General features: G+C 46.8%; 2 protein-coding genes across 2 annotated transcripts; both read right to left on the reverse strand.

The window, feature by feature from the left end:
- Window positions 1–780: 780 nt before the first annotated feature.
- Window positions 781–2025, reverse strand: H6S33_005243 (uncharacterized protein; the record flags this gene model as incomplete). The annotated part of the gene is made up of 1 exon (XM_044836608.1): window positions 781–2025. One exon carries the CDS (start codon window positions 2023–2025, stop codon window positions 781–783), a length of 1245 nt encoding a protein of 414 aa, XP_044690456.1.
- Window positions 2026–14043: 12018 nt separating this feature from the next.
- On the reverse strand, window positions 14044–14674 carry H6S33_005244 (uncharacterized protein; the record flags this gene model as incomplete). Its single annotated transcript, XM_044836609.1, has 4 exons — window positions 14044–14212; window positions 14278–14466; window positions 14541–14551; window positions 14639–14674. The coding sequence occupies 4 exons, from the start codon at window positions 14672–14674 to the stop codon at window positions 14044–14046; spliced, it is 405 nt and encodes a 134-aa protein (XP_044690457.1).
- Window positions 14675–20581: the final 5907 nt, after the last annotated feature.

Here is a 20581-nt window from a genome sequence, read left to right on the forward strand (position 1 = left end):
GGTGTGCGTGCTGTGCCAGCTTACTAACTCACCCTCAACCAACCTAACCCTAACCCTGGCTGAACATGGGGAACTCGCAGACCGACTGAGTGCGGGGAGATGACTGCATGTGGAGTGGGCTTCGGTGGAGGGCTGGTTGGTATGGAGATAAGTTTTTGATTTGGGATTGGCTGGCTGCCTGGTGGGTGGTTGTAGTTTGGTCCAGCTCTGAATCGTAGGCCTTCCAGGACATTCCACCGTTCGTATGGAGTAGAAGTATGGACCATATCACAATCACAGTAGAAATGAATAGTTTGCAAAGGAATTGTTTGAAAAAAAAACCCTTTTGAAATTTTGTTTAACCCCCATTCCTTTCCCTTTCCCTTCAGCTAGGTATGCCACTATTCTATGCTATGCTAGGTATGATCGAGTCTCTCCTCCCAATGCTAATGAAACAAACCACAAAAAGAGAAAAAAGGAATAAGAGAAAAACGAGAAAAAAGATGAAAAAACCCATGATATGAGATAAAGAAATAAAAACCCAAACCCAATTCCCAATCCCCCATCGCCCCCAAACCCGTCCCATTCCAAACACCGCGGTAAGTTAAAAACCAGAAAGCCCCAGCCAGTAGAAAAAAGAAAAAAGAAAAAAAAAGATAATAAAACAAGCAGCCAATATAATAAACAAAAGAAAACCAATAAGGAGATAAGGGAAATAAAAGAGTGTGTGGCTTAAGAAAAAACGCCCCGCGAACTAGTACAACCTATACTTACACTGCCATATTGAAACCAAGCAAGAGCCTATATCATTTCCATCTCGACACCGGCAATTCTCAAGACTACCATACCGGCCGACTTCTTCTCCTCGCTGCCGTCGGGAGCACTGAATGGCGCCCAGTCGTTACCGCCAGGAATGATGGGCGACGACGACGCTTCCGATGAAGATGCAGAGTGGTTGTGAAGAAGTGCGGGAACGGAGAGATGGTCAGAGTCGTAGTTATCATATTCGGCCTCGGAGTCGTATCCGGCCTCAGAGTCGGCCTCAGATCCAGAGTCGGACTCAGAGTCAGAGTCGGACTCAGAGTCAGAGTCGTCGTCGAACGAGGAAGTGGAAGGAATCCATATGAACCTTCGCTCTTCGTGCGGTGGGACTTGTAGTGACTCGGCCTCAGGCTCAACCACTGTATGTTCGAATACCTCAATGATCTCGTCCTCCTCTTCACTCTCTACTGCACACTCATCATCCTCTTCCCTCTGCTCCTGTACGTGTGGTGCCATCTCCGCCCTGATGTTCCCTACTATAGCCTCCACTCCGCTCAAGACTGCCATCAACCACTTCTCTTCCAAAGCCTTCACTCTCATCTCCGCGTTCGTCAACTCCCATCTTAAACCGCCGACCTCCTCCCTCTTGTAATATGCCTTCTGCACCCTTACTACCAACACCTCCCTCTCCTTTCTTGCGATAACAAGCTCCTCTGGTACCTGTCCTCCCAGAACAGTCATCAATCGTGAATCCAGGCCCACCAAGGCTGTATCAACTCTTGGTTGCATCGGTGCTGTGCTCCATGGTGAGTATGGTGTTGAGGGAGCGGTCGGCGCACTCGGCATCCCGTATGGTGCCAAAGCTGGTGTGTTTGGGCCTGGGGAGAAGACAAAGGACTCTGCCATACTACCGAGGCGCGAAGGGCGACGTACTGATCCGGATGAGACACTAGAGAAAGATGGGAAGCGCTTTGGGACCGCTGGGGGTGGGCCTGATGGTGGCATGCTAGGGGGTTCTTGGGATGCCCATGCATAGCGCTGGGAGCGGCCGCGGGGTAGAACTGGTGCTTCTGACTCGTCGTCGGACTCGGGCTCGGAGTCGGAGGAGCAAGGTGAAAAGCAGGAGCGGACAGAGTCGGGTGAGTCGTAGATGTAGGATGTGGAGATAGATGCTTGAGTTGTGAGGTTGAGGGTTAGTGTAAGCTTTTGCTTACGAGCAGGGGAGGTTGGTGGTGAAGGGGGGGTGCTGGTGGTGGTGGTGGTGGTGGTAGTTGAGAAGGACATTTTTGGTTGTTGGGTGGTAATGATTATTAGGTCGGTTATTTTGTGTGCAGGCTCAACCTGGTTGTGTAGTAGTGGTAGTAAACTAATGGACCTGCCCGAGAATTATAGATTGACCGTCAAGATGGCCTTTCAAACTTCGGCTGGAGGTAGATGATATATAAGATTTTTTTTACTGTTCGGTGAGAGCAGTAGTAGTAGTAGCTGTTATCGCTGAGTGATGAAAAAATTTAAAAACCAGGATGGTTAGAGTGCTAGGGCCGGGATTAAGTATTAAGGGACGAAACAAGGATGAATGATTGATATGAGGGCTGGGGAAGAAAGGCTGTTTATGTGTGGTCTAACCGAGCCAGTCGATCGATTCTGGTATTCGTTTGGTTTGGTGGATGGGGATGTGTAATTAATTAACTGGACTGGACTGGATTGACTGGTTGAATTGAGATGCAATGGTGGGGGGGGAGTGGCCTTTATGTATTATACTTGCTGCATGTAGAGGCAAGTAGGTGAGTAGGACGGGGAGGCGGCTGATGGCGACAGGTGAAACAATAGCTGTTCGACCACTCGAGTTGCGCTCTGGGGGTGACTAAACCAAAAAGTTTCGCCCTTCTGCCTTGCTCGCTGTGGTGTGCTGTCTGTCTGTCTGTCCGATGATGCGCAGTGGTGTGTAGGATGCACTCAGGAGTGGATGGGATATGCACAGCTGTACAATGGAAAACAAGGCTCTTTGCTTTCTTCTTTTCCTTCCTTGGATCGTTCTGCGCACTGGAAAAGAAACGGCAGAAACAGAGCAGGAAGAAGCACTAGAAGAAAAAGAAGCAGCAGCAGTAAGCCAGTCAATCAGAGAACTCCCCTCGAGATGGAGAGAGCGAGCCTGGTGCTGCGCCTCACTACGTACTGAGGCCCTCACCGTAGTACGTTACCGCAGAGCTAGCAGCAACGGCGTAGCCGACGAGATAGGTACTGCTTCTGCTGTTGATTCTGCTTCTGCTGCGCGGCGCCGGCCAGAATGAAATCTGTAGGAACAACGAGTGCGCACTCGTGCTCACTCCGTATCCCTCCTCCTCATCAAGCGAGAGATGGATGAAATGAAGTCTCTGTACGTAGCGCAAGAATGACGATGATTGTATTCAAGGGGGATGCCATTACATCGCGACTTATCCCGGCATCTACATGCTCTGCTGTCCTCTGGTGTTGATTAGATGTTCTTTTGCACATTTTCATTTTGTGTGTCCCTTCTGGTCACGTGCTCCACAAGGTTTGGTGGTTTGACCAGATGCGGTGCGCAGGCGTGATGGTGTTTCGCATCTCAGTTCTGCCCTCGCTCGGGCGTGACATCAAGCAGGTACACTCACTCCACACACACATCATGGCGCCTAACGCAGGTACAGCATCCTCTCCAGTGCCTACGCTCCCTACCCGACTCGTTACCGTTCTCTTCCCCCCTCACGCATCTCCAATATGCCCCAAATAGACTACAAGTATATTTACTCCCACCCCATCATACCACAAGCAGTGCACTTCAAACATGTCTCCGTATAAGGGTAAGTGTCGAGTTGCCATATATAGCCAGGTTCCCTATTTGGGGAAGCTTCCCACCCTGGACGACAGCTAAATTAATTGCTTGATGGCAGCGGACCTGGGAATAGTTGCTCTCTCTGATCGTCCAAACAAACAAAGGGAAGGTAACACCAGCAACCTCGCCTTTCAAAGCACTCTATGCAGGTACACTCTCGGTGCGAGCGTCTCGAATTTACACCCTCGAAATACGCACTCAGCGCGCAAACACCAAACCATGCCCCAAGCTCCCTCTGCCCCCTCCAGTAGCTCTGCTCCCCCCCCCCCCCCCCCCCCCGATATTTCATGCACGCAATGTAAACAGACTCTCTCTCGTGTCAATCGTGTCAATCTACACTCGCATCTCCCTAATCGTATCTAGATCCCACCACCACCACCACCACAACCGAGCTATCCTCGCTCCCGTACTCTACGTACGCACCGTGCACCCCCCCCCCCAAATTCCTCATGACCGGGGGCGCTCGGAAACAGATCACTATATAGTACATGTACCGTACGTGCTCACACAATCATTACTCCCCTCTCAGACACACCTACAATTGCACCCCAAGCAGGTACGACTAACCCGCAATTGCACCTTCGGGCGCCCGGTAAACAAAGCAAAAACCACTGCCGCACCGGCCGGTGAACGCAGGATACGTCAGGGTTAGGGTTGCACTAGTCCCGATATGGGCGTCTACAACAAGTACTCGAGAGACATTGTTTCCGATGACATGTTGTTCGCTGATGGGGCGCCAGTCAGGTACATACATGAACTGCCAGCTAACTACCTATGTGTTTATTGGGTAGACACACGATATAATATTATATTGAAATTCAGAGGGTACGTACATGCGTTTCCTGCTGGAGTGAGAGATGATAATCAATTTGGAGGGAGTTTCGTTAGGCGCTGACTTAGCAGACGATGTATGGTGTACATGCACCAGGACCTCGATAGACGCCCCGAGCTGAGAAGATTGACGGGTGTATCTGTAACTGTAGAGGTTTTGGGAGGCCGATCTGGGGGTGTTTAGCATTACTTCTTTCTTTTCAGAAATGGCATGTATTTTGAGTTTTTGTTTCTTATGGTTAGTCGTGCTGATGCACTGCATGCTGGGCGCTGCGTGATTGGCCCAGCATGGGGTGGCTTCTACATTGTAGGGTGGGTAGGTAAGGCGACGGCGTGGGTACCTTCTGTAGATCAGATACAAAACACCTTGGCTTGGGAATATTTCGATAGCGCCGTTTCGGAGATAAATTTAATGGGACGGGGGTGGGGGCGCCGCACTCATGATCATGGGATGGGGGAAACATCGACAGCAGCAGCAGCAGCAGCAGCAGCAAACTGAATGAGCCGACGAATTGCATCAGGCCGAGTAAACAAGTACATAAACAGAGTCATGATGAATCGGCAATGGAAAATCGCAATCACAACATGGCATGTAGAAGCGCAATGTCAACAATAGCGCACGGTAGGTGGGTAGGGGTTTGCCAAAATTGCAATTGAGCAAAGCAAAACAAAACAAAAACAATCTACGAGTCGAGGGGAAGAAAGAGAGAGAGAGACGCCATGCAATTCCCCAGAGTCACGTCAATGGCGTCGGGGGGCTGAGTCGTAGGGGTGGTTGGATGTGTGTAGTGGAGTAGATCGCCCTCCCCGTGTTCATTGGCTATAGGCATGCGTGAGGTTTCGGCCGTGTGTGGAGCGTGACTGACGGGGCGTTTTATGGTCGATCTGTATGTGGCGCTTATTAACCCTTTTTTTTCTTGAACTTTTTGGCTCTAGTTGGGCGGTACGTATATAACGTCGGGGAAATAGAAGGTTATTTTGTCTTTCTACGCCTTACACAGGCGTGGAGACTAGTGGTTACGCGTTTAAATTATTCATGTCGTTTGATCGTGATATTCGACATGCATGTCCTAGCAAATGATTGAACCAGCTACGACGTAGGGAGCTAAATCCATAAAAAAAACCCATTTCAAATCATTTAGATGGCGCCTATCTAGTTATTCCCATCTCCGATACCGCGGTTGGGAGCCGATCATGTTTGGTTTTGATGTCGATCCGGAGTGATAGGATGTGTTGCAAGTGCCGGTATGAACAGTGCACCATGGTGCGTATAACGCAGGACTGGGTTGCCAAGCCAAGTTATAATTACCCCGGACATTTCTTTTCGGGGCGCTAGCTAGGATTAACGTTTCTCCTCTGATTTGACGTGACATTTTGACAGCTACCTATCCACCGTACCGGTGATCACTTTCTCTCCGGGACGGTGTTTGATTGGGGGTGCGGCCGGTGGAAGCATAACAGGACGTACGCCTCTACCTAGCTTGCAATTAATGCTCATTTCGGGCGACCAAGAGTTGGAGTACATGCAACGCCTCAGCTACACGAATGTTTTGTTTGCCGGTTGTGGAGAAGATACAGCAGAGTACAACACCAGATGGACGCGGTCGGATATTAACTAATCTGCGCCTTATTCGGGCGCGAGGTGGGACCTTTGTGGCGGCGTTGCAGCCAATCAGAGGCCTGGTTGGTGCATGCACTTGTCTCTGATGAGCGTGACATTTGTAAGTAACAGTACAACTGCTTTAAGATATATAACAATCTTTGAGATATTTGTACTGCAACATCGGTAGCCCAAATTGGTTGAGATTAAGCGTCCATACATGCATACCTATATTTGGAGATAACTCTAATCTTTCAGTGTATTCCCTAACTAGCTTTGCAGCTAATAGATTGATTCATAGTTATGTCCGCTCATTGATGATTTGTTATTGGTTGGAACTATTGTTCTTGTGCTGTTAGTAGACATGATAATCGAATTTAACTACTAAACTCACGCCTCATACGGCATGAGATGACGCTACAATTAATTTCGGCAGTGGATCAAATGCCTCACCCATCGTGACAGTGCAACATGAGACGGGCACCTTCTTCCAATTGGACGATTATCTCCTGTACTGATATGCTAGGTGCTCCTCAAAGTTCGCCAGGGCTGAGTTCTTGTTGGTAAGTTGATTGTTAATTGATTCGGCAGGCATTTCCCCACTAGCTGTGCGTAAACACCATGTTCTTCCCCAGTTCTTCCCCAGCGTGACAATATGTCGTTGACCCCCGAATATCTCTTCACTGCGTGCAACAACATGCAAAGATTATCAATACAATATCTGCATGGGGTAAAAAACTTTAATCTACCGATACCCCTCGAGTCATTTCGGGGAGTCGGTTGTTAGTGAGCCGATCTACGCCTCATTCATTATCAGCTCAATTCTTCTCTGCAGAAGCCTCTCTGCTGTGCGTCAGCATTCCATGTCTTGGTTAGATTTGTTTGTGCTTAGATTTGTTTGTGCTTAGATTTGTTTGTGCTTAGATTTGTTTATACATTGATCAGCTTGATAGTTGTGAAGAATATGTCTTGTTTGAACATGCATGACCGCTTATCTCAGTACTGCATCAAGCAGGTTCCATCCAGCGGTCCTCCTGCAGCGTAGCGTGACAGCTCTTACTATTTGCTATGTAAGACGTTCTCATTCGAAACTTGGGCGTTCCACGAGCGATCATCTCTATCTGCAAGGGGCGATTTGGCGGCGGGGGCGGATAACTATCGTTGATATGTGCCCTGAGCCATTTCCTAAAGCGTCGAGTAGTCATTGGTTCGTTATGTTGGTTTCAACGGTGTTTAGTATTTCCTTGAGTTTCGTCTGCAGTGTTAAGCTTTGATACAGATGTATGTAGTACGCCCCCCTCTCTTCCTTCGGATTTGGTAAGGAGAGGACGTTGACTTGAATGTTCCACCCAATCATATACATACTGATGCCGCTAGCTTGATCCCGCAATCCGGTGGTTTCTCTGTTTGACTCGTAATCCCTAGGTTCCGTTTTGGTAAACTGCGGCTTGGGGCGGTCCCTATACAGTAGGTAGTTGTTCATACTTTTGTTGGGGAGGGCATGGTCGTTCGTCGGTGCATGCCTTGTGATGCCATCAGCTCAGATTAGAGTGGAGTTTATTCAATGATTCGGTTTCAGTGGGCACAGTGCGTGCCGCCTGCAGTAAGCTTGGTTTAAGCTTTGATATCCCCTTTCTGCTTCAATAGTTAATAGTCTACATTTATTCTTCAGAATCTCAATCATTACGATAATTGACTGACACGGACCTCAGCTAGGTTGCCCCACTTCGAATCACTTCGACCCTTGCATTGCCTGACCCATGATCTTCCTGCACGCAAGCGGAAATGCCTAACGAGAGACGTAGGAAGAGATAATATGTGGGGCTCTTTCTGTCTCTATCAATGTCTCGGAGCGCACGCAGAGAATGCCGATATATGTAGTCAGTCGCCTGACACAGTGTCTTAGCGGGGTTGAGCGATGTTTCGTTTCTTGTGCCCTCATGGTGATGATTGCATTGGGAGTAGCATGTCAAGGCGGAAATGTGGGGCCGGGTGGTGTGTCTTGCATCTGTGATCATTACTGCTATAAGATGTATGGGAGTGTCTTGAGCACAGAACGGTTGTGTAGAAGTGTCAAAGTCTCAGAGCTGTGATGACTTTGATGTAAGGGGAGGAGTCATGGAGGACGATTAGACCGAGGATGTATTTTAGCGTCACATGCGGTTGCAAAGGGGGGGGGAAAGGCCTAGGGAAGTAGAGAAGACGACGTTGAATGTTTCATTGTGCGGGTGTGCACCTGCGGGTGCGGGTGCGGAAAGCTTGGTTCGCACGTAAACTAGGCTGGCTGTCACGTCAGAGGTGTCAAAAGGCTGATTAGAGCTTGAGTTTGATTTGACAGCGCAGATCTTCTCTGTGATGACAATGATGATGTGATAGGATAGAGCACGAATAATAATAGTATGAAGGTACATGTAGAGTACATGGCCGTGGTGTTGTTAACGTTTGATTTGATGGCAGCACGTGATCGTCATATCATAACCTCTAGCTAATCTCCCAGCCGAGGTGGCGGTGTCTCTCTCGCTTCAAAGCGGCTCGTTTGAGGCTTCAGTATACGTATTCGGCATGCAGAGATAGAGAAAGAGGTGCTCATTAAACTCTAATGTTCAGCGACGTCATGATATCATTTCCCAGCGAGACAGAGATTAGCACCCAACACCTCAAGATGGCAACTAAAAGAGAGCTCTTATCTCTGAAGATATGCAGACATAGAGTAGATATCTTCAGAAAATTTAAAAAAGCTTCGTTGCAATGGTACCTCACTAAACACTAATATCTTGTCGTGTATCGAGTAACAAGATCGATACGACCTGGGATAGACGTTACTGGGTCGAACCTTATCACCAGAGCTATATATACCGTCTCCCGATATGAGACCTTCCACGATAATTTCGCCCACCCTACTGGGCTGATAGCTGCAATACAGAAACTCACTACTCAGAACAGTTGTCACGCGAATTGCATCAGATGCCGATATGAAACCTCCCGGCGCAAGCATTGGGGTTACGTTAGAGTTCTGTGCCTCAGGCATCCGGAGACTTGGACTCAGTAGCCATTGGTTGGAACTCGGAAGGGTTTGTCTCATTGAGCAGCTGGTCGGTGGTGACGTCGCTTCTTCATACGATGTTGGTCTGGCACAGTACCGGGCTTGGTTGCCGTCATGAGACTTCCCGCTGTCAGTGGTGTCGTGGGATTGGGATAGAGTTTTGTGTTACAGGGGGAAGTATTTACGGACGTGGAGCTCGTAGGATCGAAGCTCCCCTATAAACACTAGTATATTTGGGAGACTTAAGAGACTCATAATAGGATCGCTTGGCCAATTGGTAAAGTACATCTCGGTCAGAAGAAACTGTGTGAGAATAGCACCGCTACACATGTGCACAATTCATGGTCTAGACTCGTATTAAAAATAGAGGACAAAACCGACCCAGCGGTCAATCCGATGTGTTCGGTCATAGAACGAAGAAAATGGGGTATCCCGTCAGATCTGCCTGACCCAAGCTTCGTTTCGCTTGATTAGTACCACAGTGGGAGACTATGTGGGAACCTTGGGTACCGAACTCGAGGATACTTTTGTTTTCTTTTTAAATCTTTGAATCCTCTTTTATCGTACTTAAAAACTTTAAATTAGCTTCTGGTTTCGAACTTTTCTTTATTATTTCAAATCAGAAATTTTCTTCAGACGTACGCACTATCATCGCGGGTTTGGTAACTCACTCTGAGGATGAGCCTATTAATAAGTCCTTGGGCCTAAATGAGACTAGTGTTTGCTAATATTTACAGATACGCTAGTCCCAATGTAACGTTGCAGCACTATGATTAAGATTAATGTTTGTGCGATTTCCACCCAGTAAGTACTACGTATTTAAGCCTGAAACACAATGCCAAACATATAAACCCCTGATGAAGATTTGGAATAACACGTAGTAATCTAACAAGCACAATGATATAGATATACCGAGTAGGCAATGTACGATATAAAGCTTTCTAGAGTTTCTTACTTTGATATAATATGTAACAGTGCGCCGGTATCATAAACCATTATAGGAAACTTTTATTACGCCATGACCAGTTTCTTTTCGAACCACTGCCGATTCGAAAAACCATTGGTAGTAACAGAGCGGTGACAAGAAGTCAGTGGGATCTTACGCGTACGGTAAACTCTAGAGACCCAGTTAACCGATTTGACTCCGGCCGGCCAAAGGCCTGTACTAATCCGATGTTAACGTTTATATGAAATATATACTTTCAAATTTACTAGCCCAAGACAATCGTTGTCTATATAGAAAAAGAAGACTAACAAAATATAAACAACGGTAAAAGACTATAATGCCACGGACCTTTGTGAAATAAAAGGAATAAAAAAAGTTCAGCTTTTAGGTGTTCTTTCTCTAATTTTCTGCTATTTTTCACTCTACTTTCAGGGGCTGTACTCAAGGAGGAAGGTTGGCTGCTGCTGGCCATATAAAACACCTAATGCAACCCCTAAAATATCAGTTAAAAATGATAGAGTTTTCCAAATGACCTTGACAGATGTAAATCATTAAATTCACAGCTATTTTTATTGTTATTTCTTATTTATAGTGAAGTTGTGAGATCTTGGATGCACGCGCTGGTTGCCAATAACCCTGGTTAACACTAGCAGTGATGTTACATGGTTCACCGTAGACTCTACGGTGTTATTTTCACCGCTGACACTGTATGGAACACCGTAGACTCTACGGTGCTCTTTCCATTGATTATGTTACATGGTTCACCGTAGTGGCTACGGTCTTCTTGTGATTGTTTACGCTGTCTAGAACACCGTAGTCACTACGGTCTACGTTTTATTGCTTGCATTCTATGGAACACCGTAGTGACTACGGTGTTGAATTAGTTAGTTAGGCCTAGTTAGGCCTAGTTAGGGCTAAATCTTTGCTGCATGTGCTGATTACCATACATAGCACTCTAGATATATATATAACAAAAAGCCGTAGCATTATAGTCCTTTACCGTATAAACAATTACCGCAGAATCTCAGGAATAACGAATCGGAATGGGCTGGAATATCACTTACCCGTTGGTCAAGACGACCAAGAGTTACACTTTGGGTCTGTCGGATCTCAACACTCATTTGACCAATCTAAAGCCCAGTATTCCCAGTCCAGTTCGATTCGTTATTCCTGAGATTTTGCGGTATCTACCCTAAAAGAAACCCTAACCCATCGTAGTTCACTCCAACCGTAGCTTCGTTGTCCCCGTCTCAAAAAATTGAAACGGGGGACCGGTCAAAGAAGCATGGTTCACAACTCGAAAAAAAAATCGAGCTGGGAGTGCAGGGGGCTCGGAGGAGGGATTGGTACTAGTGCTGAGGAGTGGCCCAGACTGGCGACCACTGCAGCCCGAAAGCAGCCCTATGGAGATTAAAAGAGATGGGGAAGTAACTGAGAAATTATAGCCAACAGGGACTCCCAAGACTACTCTGGCCGCTATCTAGATAAGTCGATAAGCCAGATAAACGCCAAGCTAGGTTAGAAGGTTGCAGATGTGGACATCGAGATAGTGAATATGTGGCCGACGAGTCCAATATAGCCGAGCTTTACTATTGGCTCGGGTCACTCGAGATCGTCCATTAAGGAGGTCTCCTATGGTCGTGAGGGAGCTCGGGCTTTCCAATAAATTACAAACTCATTTAATGATCCAATAAGCTAAAGTATTAGATGGAAAAAGATATGACGTTTCAATTCGCTACGCATTATAAGTGACCTTGATCTATCGATATTAATGTGCTCAAGTCGAGCTATAGAAATTACTCGACTCCTAATCCTACGCAGCTACTTACCTACTCGGCTCTGCTCGAGAATAAAGCAGCGCTAGCTCGAGCCATGAACTCGATCCTACTCAACTCGTAGACTAGACTACATGATGATCGAGAAAATGACTAGATTGAAAGGTTTCGACGGCGGTGCCCTCAGTACTAGGGTATTATACCTCATAAACAGTGGCGTTCTCCACGAAACTGTTCAAGACTAGGTTGAGAAACCGAGTGAGTAGCCATGAGCCAAGCCTAACTGAAAGCTTTGCCCAACGACCAATGGCTTAATCAGTACCAAGTACGTACTTGAACTACTTGTATACATATATGGTTTAATTGGGCAATAGAACCGCTAATAGATGCATGTTTTATGGTTGAAAACAAGGTACGGTGTTGACTGGGTGCTGCCCCCATACAGTACGTGCTAAATTAGATTTTCTACCAACAATTTTGTCACTAACATTGCAATGATGGTACTTGTCAAGACGTAAGTTGACAAATTTCAGCGGATGGAGGCTCAAAGAGGTCTTTTCTCATGAGAACACTAATAAAGAGGTTACTTGAGGACGTACGTAATCGAACGACACTCATGCCCAAATCAGGAAAAAGAAAATAAAGCGGAGTTCAGTACCCAGTATTCCCACATGGTCTCCCAGAGCAGTACTACCTGGGCGATAGGAAGCTTGGGTCTCGCAGAGCTGACGGGATGCACCATTTTCTTCGTTCTATGACCGAACACGTCGATTGTATCTCTCTTCGTGAATTTATCCTCCAGAGATGCTCCGAGTATTCAAGACACCTGTCTTTAAGAAACCTTATTCTGACTAGGATTCATAGCATATTGAAGCTGGAGGTCTCACATCACACGGAGGTCTTCACAGAAAGTTATTCAGGCACGATCCAATCTTCTCTCGACGGAGACTTGGTGCCAAAAGTCCGACAGCAGATAATTCCTTTGGGAGTCTTGGTTTTCATAGGGTTCTACATACATAATATTCAGGACAGCAACCAGACCTGCTATAATCTCCTCGTAATGCGCGTCCCGAAACAGACGCAACATTCGAAATTACTCCTGATTGAAAATCCATAGGTCTCTGCTATACCAAGCAGGTGTTTATTTTCTCCGGTACCAATACTCGACTGCGACTATCATCTACGAGAAGAGTGGGAATTAAGTAGGCAGTTCTGCTAGGGCTAGTCTTGTCTCGTCTCGCTCGTTGCGAGAAATCGAGTGAGTAGTTGTGAGCCAAGCCCGAAGAAAAAGCTTCACGCAACCAAGTCTTTACCTACGAAAATACTGTCTAATTAGGCCATATATCTACTAATGAGTATATTATTTATAGTTAATAATTGGGTACTGCCTGGATGCTGCCTCCATGCTGAAAGCTCGGTGATTAATGTCACCAGAATTGATGACACTTCGATATCTTGGCAATGTTTAGGCTGGACTTGAGACCAATTAAGAAAATCGGCCTCCAGCTATTTGAGACGAACTCACGAAATATCTCGTCTCATGGAAAACACAAATTCGGAGACACAACAACATTACCTCAGACAGGCCCTATAATATCTTGTTCGTGATACGGTCGGTCTTACCCTTGGTTGGCCTTAGCCGCTTATGCTAGATAATTAAACGGCGTTGCTGTTTTTTGATTGGATGGTTTTATAACCAAGTGGTTACAAATCTTCAAACCGGTTTCAAAACCGAATGGATCAGGCATATCAAACCAGTTGGAATTCCACAACGTTATTTAGGGATTCGACACCTGGGCAAGAGCTGTGCACCAAATTTATTCCAACTTTTGGCAAATTCGAAACAGATGTATCCAAAAGCTGAAACCAAACCCATCAAAGCGGAAGAGAATAGAACTTATGGTTGAATGTTTCTAGAATTGTCATTTACACTTTAAACCAGCAAAAATTGACCAAACAAGGGTTTCGCTGCATTTTCAACCCTTGCGATTTCAAATTGTCATGTACCTGAATCCTTTGGGGTACAGACATAAACGGCGTGATGTATCCCAACACGTAACTGTTGCCTGCGGTATATATCCTCTTTACTTTAGCCTTGCATATGATATAACTTGTCCTAACAGAACTCTTTCCATTCAGCCGAAAGCTCTCCTAACCTGACTGAAACGATCCTTTCCTCGCGGGGTTTAATCGTGTCATATCCTTATTTCTTTTAAGTCTATCTGTGTACGACCGTACCAGATCTGCGGAGGCCTAAGATGGACACGGCTGCGCTAGCACGGTCCTGCTCGAAAAATTCTTCAATGTTCCGGTTGACGAAACAGTTCCCCTAGATTTTCGAACCAGCCAAAGGCCAACAATGTTCGTCCCCTCCACGTGTGGAATTATTTGGAAAATAGAAACTTTAAGCGATATGAGATCTCTTAAGGCAATTTCTCTTGTGTCAATAATATCCATCTGTAAAAATGTTCCAGGCTATTCACCCACAGAGTTATACGCCAACCACCGATAGGCGAGGTCATTATTGATTCATCTATGTAGCACATGCTATATCGGTAAAGACTGTTGGAATAGAACCGCGCCATCCATTCATTGGCTGGCAAACTGATCGCTGCCAAACGGCCCAGGTTCCAAGGTTTTTCTATACTGTAAACCCGGTAATGGTTTGGTACCTGACTATTTCCACAATCAGGCGTGTCGCGTCACGTCAGTTATACCCTTATACAGTTGATAAAACGAAGAATACATACCGAGGAGATAGCTAATGAAAGTCTAGCTTACTGCAAATGACATTTAGAGCCTAGGCCTACATAGGAAGCTAGCTTGGGGGTGCACGAGCTGGCCAGACGTCCAGTGTTTCGGCAGTGATGATGTTGGTGATCATGATGTTGTAGACGATCTAGTATATGTATGCCGTTAATTGCTAGCTGACTTTGTCTCGTCTATGTAAATTTCATTAAGGAATGAACGAAAAATAGAATGGGTCCCTATTATCTTGGCACGACCGAGTGACCACCTCGACCGAGTGACCACCTATGACTAAATGTCCGATGTCGTCGATAAAGATACAACGCAACACGCCGGTCGGCACATAAATAAAGGGCTGATGAAAGTCTAACGAGAAATCACTAGAGGACTTGGTTGACAACTGGTATTTATGTCCTATATTGCAAAGAAAAAATCGACACGGCAGCCGAGGATTGGGAAATGAGTCCCATTTCGAGAAGATACATATCTTCAGCCCTTCTCGCTAGTCCTCCCGCGGACATGCACGTATCACCTCGCAGCTCGCAGCGAGTACCTCAACTGGTCATCAATATATGTGAAACACCCAGCAGATTCTGTCCGTGGTCATGCATATTGTCTGACGCGATCATGAATATTTGAAACCGTACTTCTTTGAACCCCGACCTTGTTAGCTATAGATCATTTCCGGGAGATTGACTATATATGCACATATATCTTATACCCAGAATAATAGTGAATTGCTCTACTCAGATCAACTATGGAGGACAAGCCAGTTAATCTTATATAAAATCATTAACTCTGATTATGTTAGGGGAGGTGGCATGATATAAAGAGTAGCCCACCCCATATGAATAGATGATATAATGGAAATACATTAAAACTCACCGTGAAGCCCGCTCCTTTAGCTCGGCATGTAGTAGTAGACTAGACTAAAATATTGTTAAATACAACCCTTACTCACAAAGTCTCGGGTGGAAGCTTTGCTTCAAAGAAGGAATTTCGAAACATGGAACATATCAAGATGAGATCTAATGCATGCGCAGCTGTATCACATCGACAGTGTTTTAAAACCGTTCTCAATTTGAGACAGTCCGACATACTAAGTTGCATATGCTAGAGTGGCGTAACTTGGTCATCTAATCTGTGGCTGTAACTTTATTTACACCCTGACAGAATTAATTATGTTCACATACTATCACTCGTTGCTCTAAGCATCACTCGTTATTAAATCTTCACGTGATGAGGTACCCCTAAGAGGATAAGTCTATTGATTACACGAATACAGTCATATTCAGAGTGATATCCTATCCACAATTGGGAGGAAATTTGCACATATCTAAATATATTAATAAACGCCATGGCTATAGATTCAACGGATATGGTAAAAAAAAAATGAGAGTCCAGTGCATACGATAATCACCAGACCACGGGACAGACCCAGAAATATTTTTGATTAGAGTGGTTGTGGCTGTGAGCTGGTGACTTTGACCGATTCTCGCTCGTTAGATTTGGCCAATTGGGTTTTTTACGTCGTACGCACCATAGCCAACCCCGCGAAAAAAAATACATTCTCACCGCTTTGGCGCCGGTGTATATTCGGCAACTGCCTTGATTTTTTGGGGCTGGTAAACAGGATTCTGTCAGGTTGTTTTGAGAACGAGAACAGTGCGCTGATATGTGGCCATTATACGTTATCATTGTCTCCCACTAGCGCTGATCACACACACACCTACGCTCGAGTTCTGGGCTCGAATTCCATGGTTTGAGAGTTCTAGGTCCTTATCGGCTTCTACAGAATTCATAAACTACAGGATGCCATCTCTACTTCCGACTACTTGCTAGCTAGCTAGCTGATAACACATCCGGAAGGGGCACTCTCGATCTCGAACATCAGCGCTTCATATGTGCAAGACTACACAACACTTCCAGATACCTCAAACTGATCATATATCCGCTCTCGGATGAAGATCTGATGTCTCGCATTACACACGCCCCCTTACCTCCGGCCGGATCGATCAAAAGCCAAATGTACCTGTGTTAGGGATTTTCTGGAGGCAAACGTTAAATGTGATGCGGTGTGATAATACGGCTATGAAACAGATAAAGAAATACCTGGTGTTCTATCTGTGTTTCTTTTCTGCCGTTGGTTTGGTACTCGTAGATGGTTAATCATAAAAATAGCACAAATCCACATACCTGTATATTATCTACCGGTACCCGCAACCCCCACCACCATCAGCATGAATAACCGACCAACAGACTCGAATCAAGAGCTTCCAGCCCAAAGTGCAAATTCTACTAGCCGATGTGCACAAACCGATGTAGTTCGCAAAAGCCTGTTTGAGCGGGGGTTATGGGTCGCCCCCCAGCTCTTGAGTTCTGTTTGCCGCGGACGCATGTTATGTACGGGGTCGCGGTTACAGTCAGTAATTTGTCACTTGAACTACAGTTCGAGTTATATGCGTATGAGATTGTGGGGTCGCAGAGCTAGGTAGATGGTTAGAGAACTTGGTTTCTATCAGAGGGGGCCGGGGCGCTACCTAGACGAGCGTATTCGAAAAGCTTTATTTTAATAATCCCAAAATACCCTGGATGAAACGTAACGTACGGCATGCCATCTCGAGCTCAATATATTGATAATGATAAAGCTACAAGCAGCCATTCGTGAATTACGGCTTTGAATTCCAGCAGCTTCGAGGGCTGGGTAGCTGTTCATCCGTCACTTGGAGAGCTTTGATTCCTTTGATTCCACCACTAGGGCGCTATCTGGGTATTTTCCAAAAACTTGATATAACATGCCTAACTGATGAAACGTAAGCCCTACCATCACAATTGGCCATTTGTCACCTACAACTTTGAACAATGCGATACTTACCCAGATGGCCATCACCGACCTACCTGCCTACCCCACTCCATCTCAGGCCTTCCAGGGCGCTATCTCTACACCTTCGCAAAACCGACCTCTCGAGTCCCCATCCGACAATCCCAGATGATCATGAAACAGCCCACTATCGATCCCGCAACGTCTGTTTCACCCGCAGACCATTCACAAACCCGCCCTTTTTTTCTTTTCTCCCTATACCCAAGCTCAAGCTGATCGCCAGGCCGCCCCCAGGCCAGGGCCACAAACAACCTCATCCAAACAATCCACCACATGTGATCCCGCGCACGCCTTACACTTCCCGTCGATTATTATGTACCTACCTTTGGGGCTTCACCGCAATCCCTCGCTCTCCCCCTGCACTGCCCTGCCCTGCCCTCCCCCGGCTGATCATTCCATCTCATCGCGTCACTGGCCATCACTCGAAATTCCCACGCTACACTCCACGTCTTCCATACATATCGAAAGACACCTTCCATCCTTCCCCGCTTTTGCCAGTCCCAAACTCAATAATATAAGGGGGTCGATTTTCTTTTTGATAAGGGGGCACGGATAAGGTTCTTACTGGCAGCCTACTTTTATTACTATTTTATTATTTGCCTGATTTACAAGGCGGACAACCACGGTCCCATTGGGCTGTACGTGGGCGGAAAAAGGGAGGGTAGAGGGTGGGCGAGGAGGGCCAATGATTTAGTTAACCAATAGGAAGCGTGGCCAGTTACGTACTCTGGATGATTGTAGATACCTGGAATCTACTACCTACTCTTCTTACTTTGCGATATCTGCAGTACGCTAGATGGGAGTGGATCTCCTCTCCTCTTTTTTTCTTTTCGGGCGTGCGGGTTCATAGCTGGCAGACAGACAGGCAGCTAGATAGGACAGCCAGCCAGCACACATGACTAGACAAGAGCCATCAAGGGAAGACAAGACCGTTTCTGCGTGCCCGCAATGACTCACATGAAGCTAGAGCCCTAGGTTTCATCGCGGAAGTACTCGACTCCTCGAACATTGGCGCAGACGTAGTGTAGTTTAGTTAGATCTAGCAGAATTCCCCCCAGAGCTAGTACGTGCTGGCATCATCATCATCATCATCCATCTGCCTAGCTCTCCTCGATATCTTACGCCGCCAAGAGCCTCCATTTTTCTTCTTCTCATGGGATAGGACAGCTAGGATGGGATTGCATATTTGTCTGCCCACTTGCACCTACCTTATGCCATGTACGTCCCCATTGGCGCAAATGTGGCTCGCACCGAGCCAATCACGCCCACGGTGCACTCGCACACTAAAACAGTAACCACTCTAGCCACCCCCAGGGCCAGATATAGCATCGATCGCCCCATGCGCCCAAAATAGCAGGTTCCCGTGCAAAAGAGCTGAGGGTGTATGACTACTCTACCACGACCGCGGCGGCCGCCCAGATCAATAGATGGGATAGACGCGCCAGCCAGCCAGAACCCAACCCAACCCCAACCTCAGCGTGATAGGGATGGATATACATACCTAAACACTGTACCTATATATCTCAATAACTAGATAGATGATATTAATATCCCCAGTTAAATTATCAAGCGCTCTCTCGTTAATAATATCTGAAAATTTCACTCCCACCACCACCACCACCCGACGAACCAACAAAAAAGGCCACCCCGTAAATAGGCACAGAGCAGTTTTTTTTTTTCCTCTTCTCCTACTGCTGTTAACCCTGTTGAGGCATTTCCCTTTCTCGCGGGAGGCCCTTAAATGCGGTAATTGCTCTAATTTGCGTGTGAGTGCCCTTTGTCTTGGCGGATATAACAGTGTTCTATGGATTCCTAGGATTCGACACTAACCTTCCTACTTTGTGCGCCTCACTCAGTCAGTCAAATAATCGTTAAACCAGATAGATACACACCCAGATGTATGTAGCTAAGCCGAATTAAATACAAACTCACCTATCAAACATCGAACGAAAAAAAATCCCCGCAAACGCAAAACGTAGGTAGGTACGGACGGCCCAGAGTACCATAGATCTCTCGCTTCCACGCAGCCAGCAGCCAGCCAGCAGTTCATCCAAACAAATCACAACCACATCTATCTGCAAATCCCCCCCCTCCACCGTCGAAGCAAGGTACCACCAGCCAGCCCATCCATCCTGCCGAGCCCCAGGAAACAAACACAAACAGCATGCCTCTCGCAACCGAGAAACAACTCTGTCCCTCCCCCCCCCCCCCCCCCCAAACCCCCACAACCCACCCCCGGCCGCCGCGGCCCTGGACAATTAAACAAACGGTCGGGATTGTCAGGTCTCGCGGAAAGCCGGGAACTGCGACTCTGCTCTATCGTGCGTCGGCATTCCTCGACTCCGATTTCCGCAGTGTTGTTCCATTGGGTTTGTTGAATCATTGCTACTGGCTGCGCTGGAGACGGAGCGTGCCGTTTTGGGTTGTGGTGTTGCAGGGTTGCTTGGCGGGTGATTAGTAATCGGCACAGCTTACGAGCTCTTAGACAGCGGGTGAGCTGTAGAGTAGTAGCTGGCACTGGATTGGATGATTGTGGCATTGGATGGCAGCGGGGGAATATTGGGGGAAGACATAACGCTTCGAGAAACGGCCGGTGCGGTTTCTACTTGCTGCAGATCTGGCTGCTAGAGTACTCTACTGCTAGCTTGTAGCTGTCATGCACGCGAATTGGCATCGATCTCGTTAATATTGGCATCTAATAACAACCCTACATACAATTACCAAAACCACAAGCACAATTACAATTACAATTACGCAGGCACAAGGAACCGTTCATCCCTTCTCCCCCCCTCACTGCGGCCTAACGTTCTCCCCAGTTTCATCATCACACAGCTAACAGGCACAATACCAGGTCGACCAGAATTCCAAAACGACACACGTAGCCAGTTACCGCCGATGCTCCTCCACGTATACGGCGCCGGGCGTCTACCAACACAGCACCCCGCCAGCACCCAGCCAGCCAGCCAGCAAAACAGACCGCACCGCCACACTGAGGCTCATTGAATGTGCTGGCTGGCTGGCTGGCTTTAATGGCTTAGCCACCTATGTACTATATCCCTCCTGTTGTTGTACAGCCAGATAGTAGATATCCCAAGGATATTTGCGCAGGCCAGCCAAGACAAATGGGGGAGCCTATCAATTCATGCACACTTTTTCTGCATT

Source organism: Morchella sextelata, assembly GCF_020137385.1.
Source record: "Morchella sextelata strain SCLS chromosome Unknown scls_19, whole genome shotgun sequence".
NCBI lineage: Eukaryota > Fungi > Ascomycota > Pezizomycetes > Pezizales > Morchellaceae > Morchella > Morchella sextelata.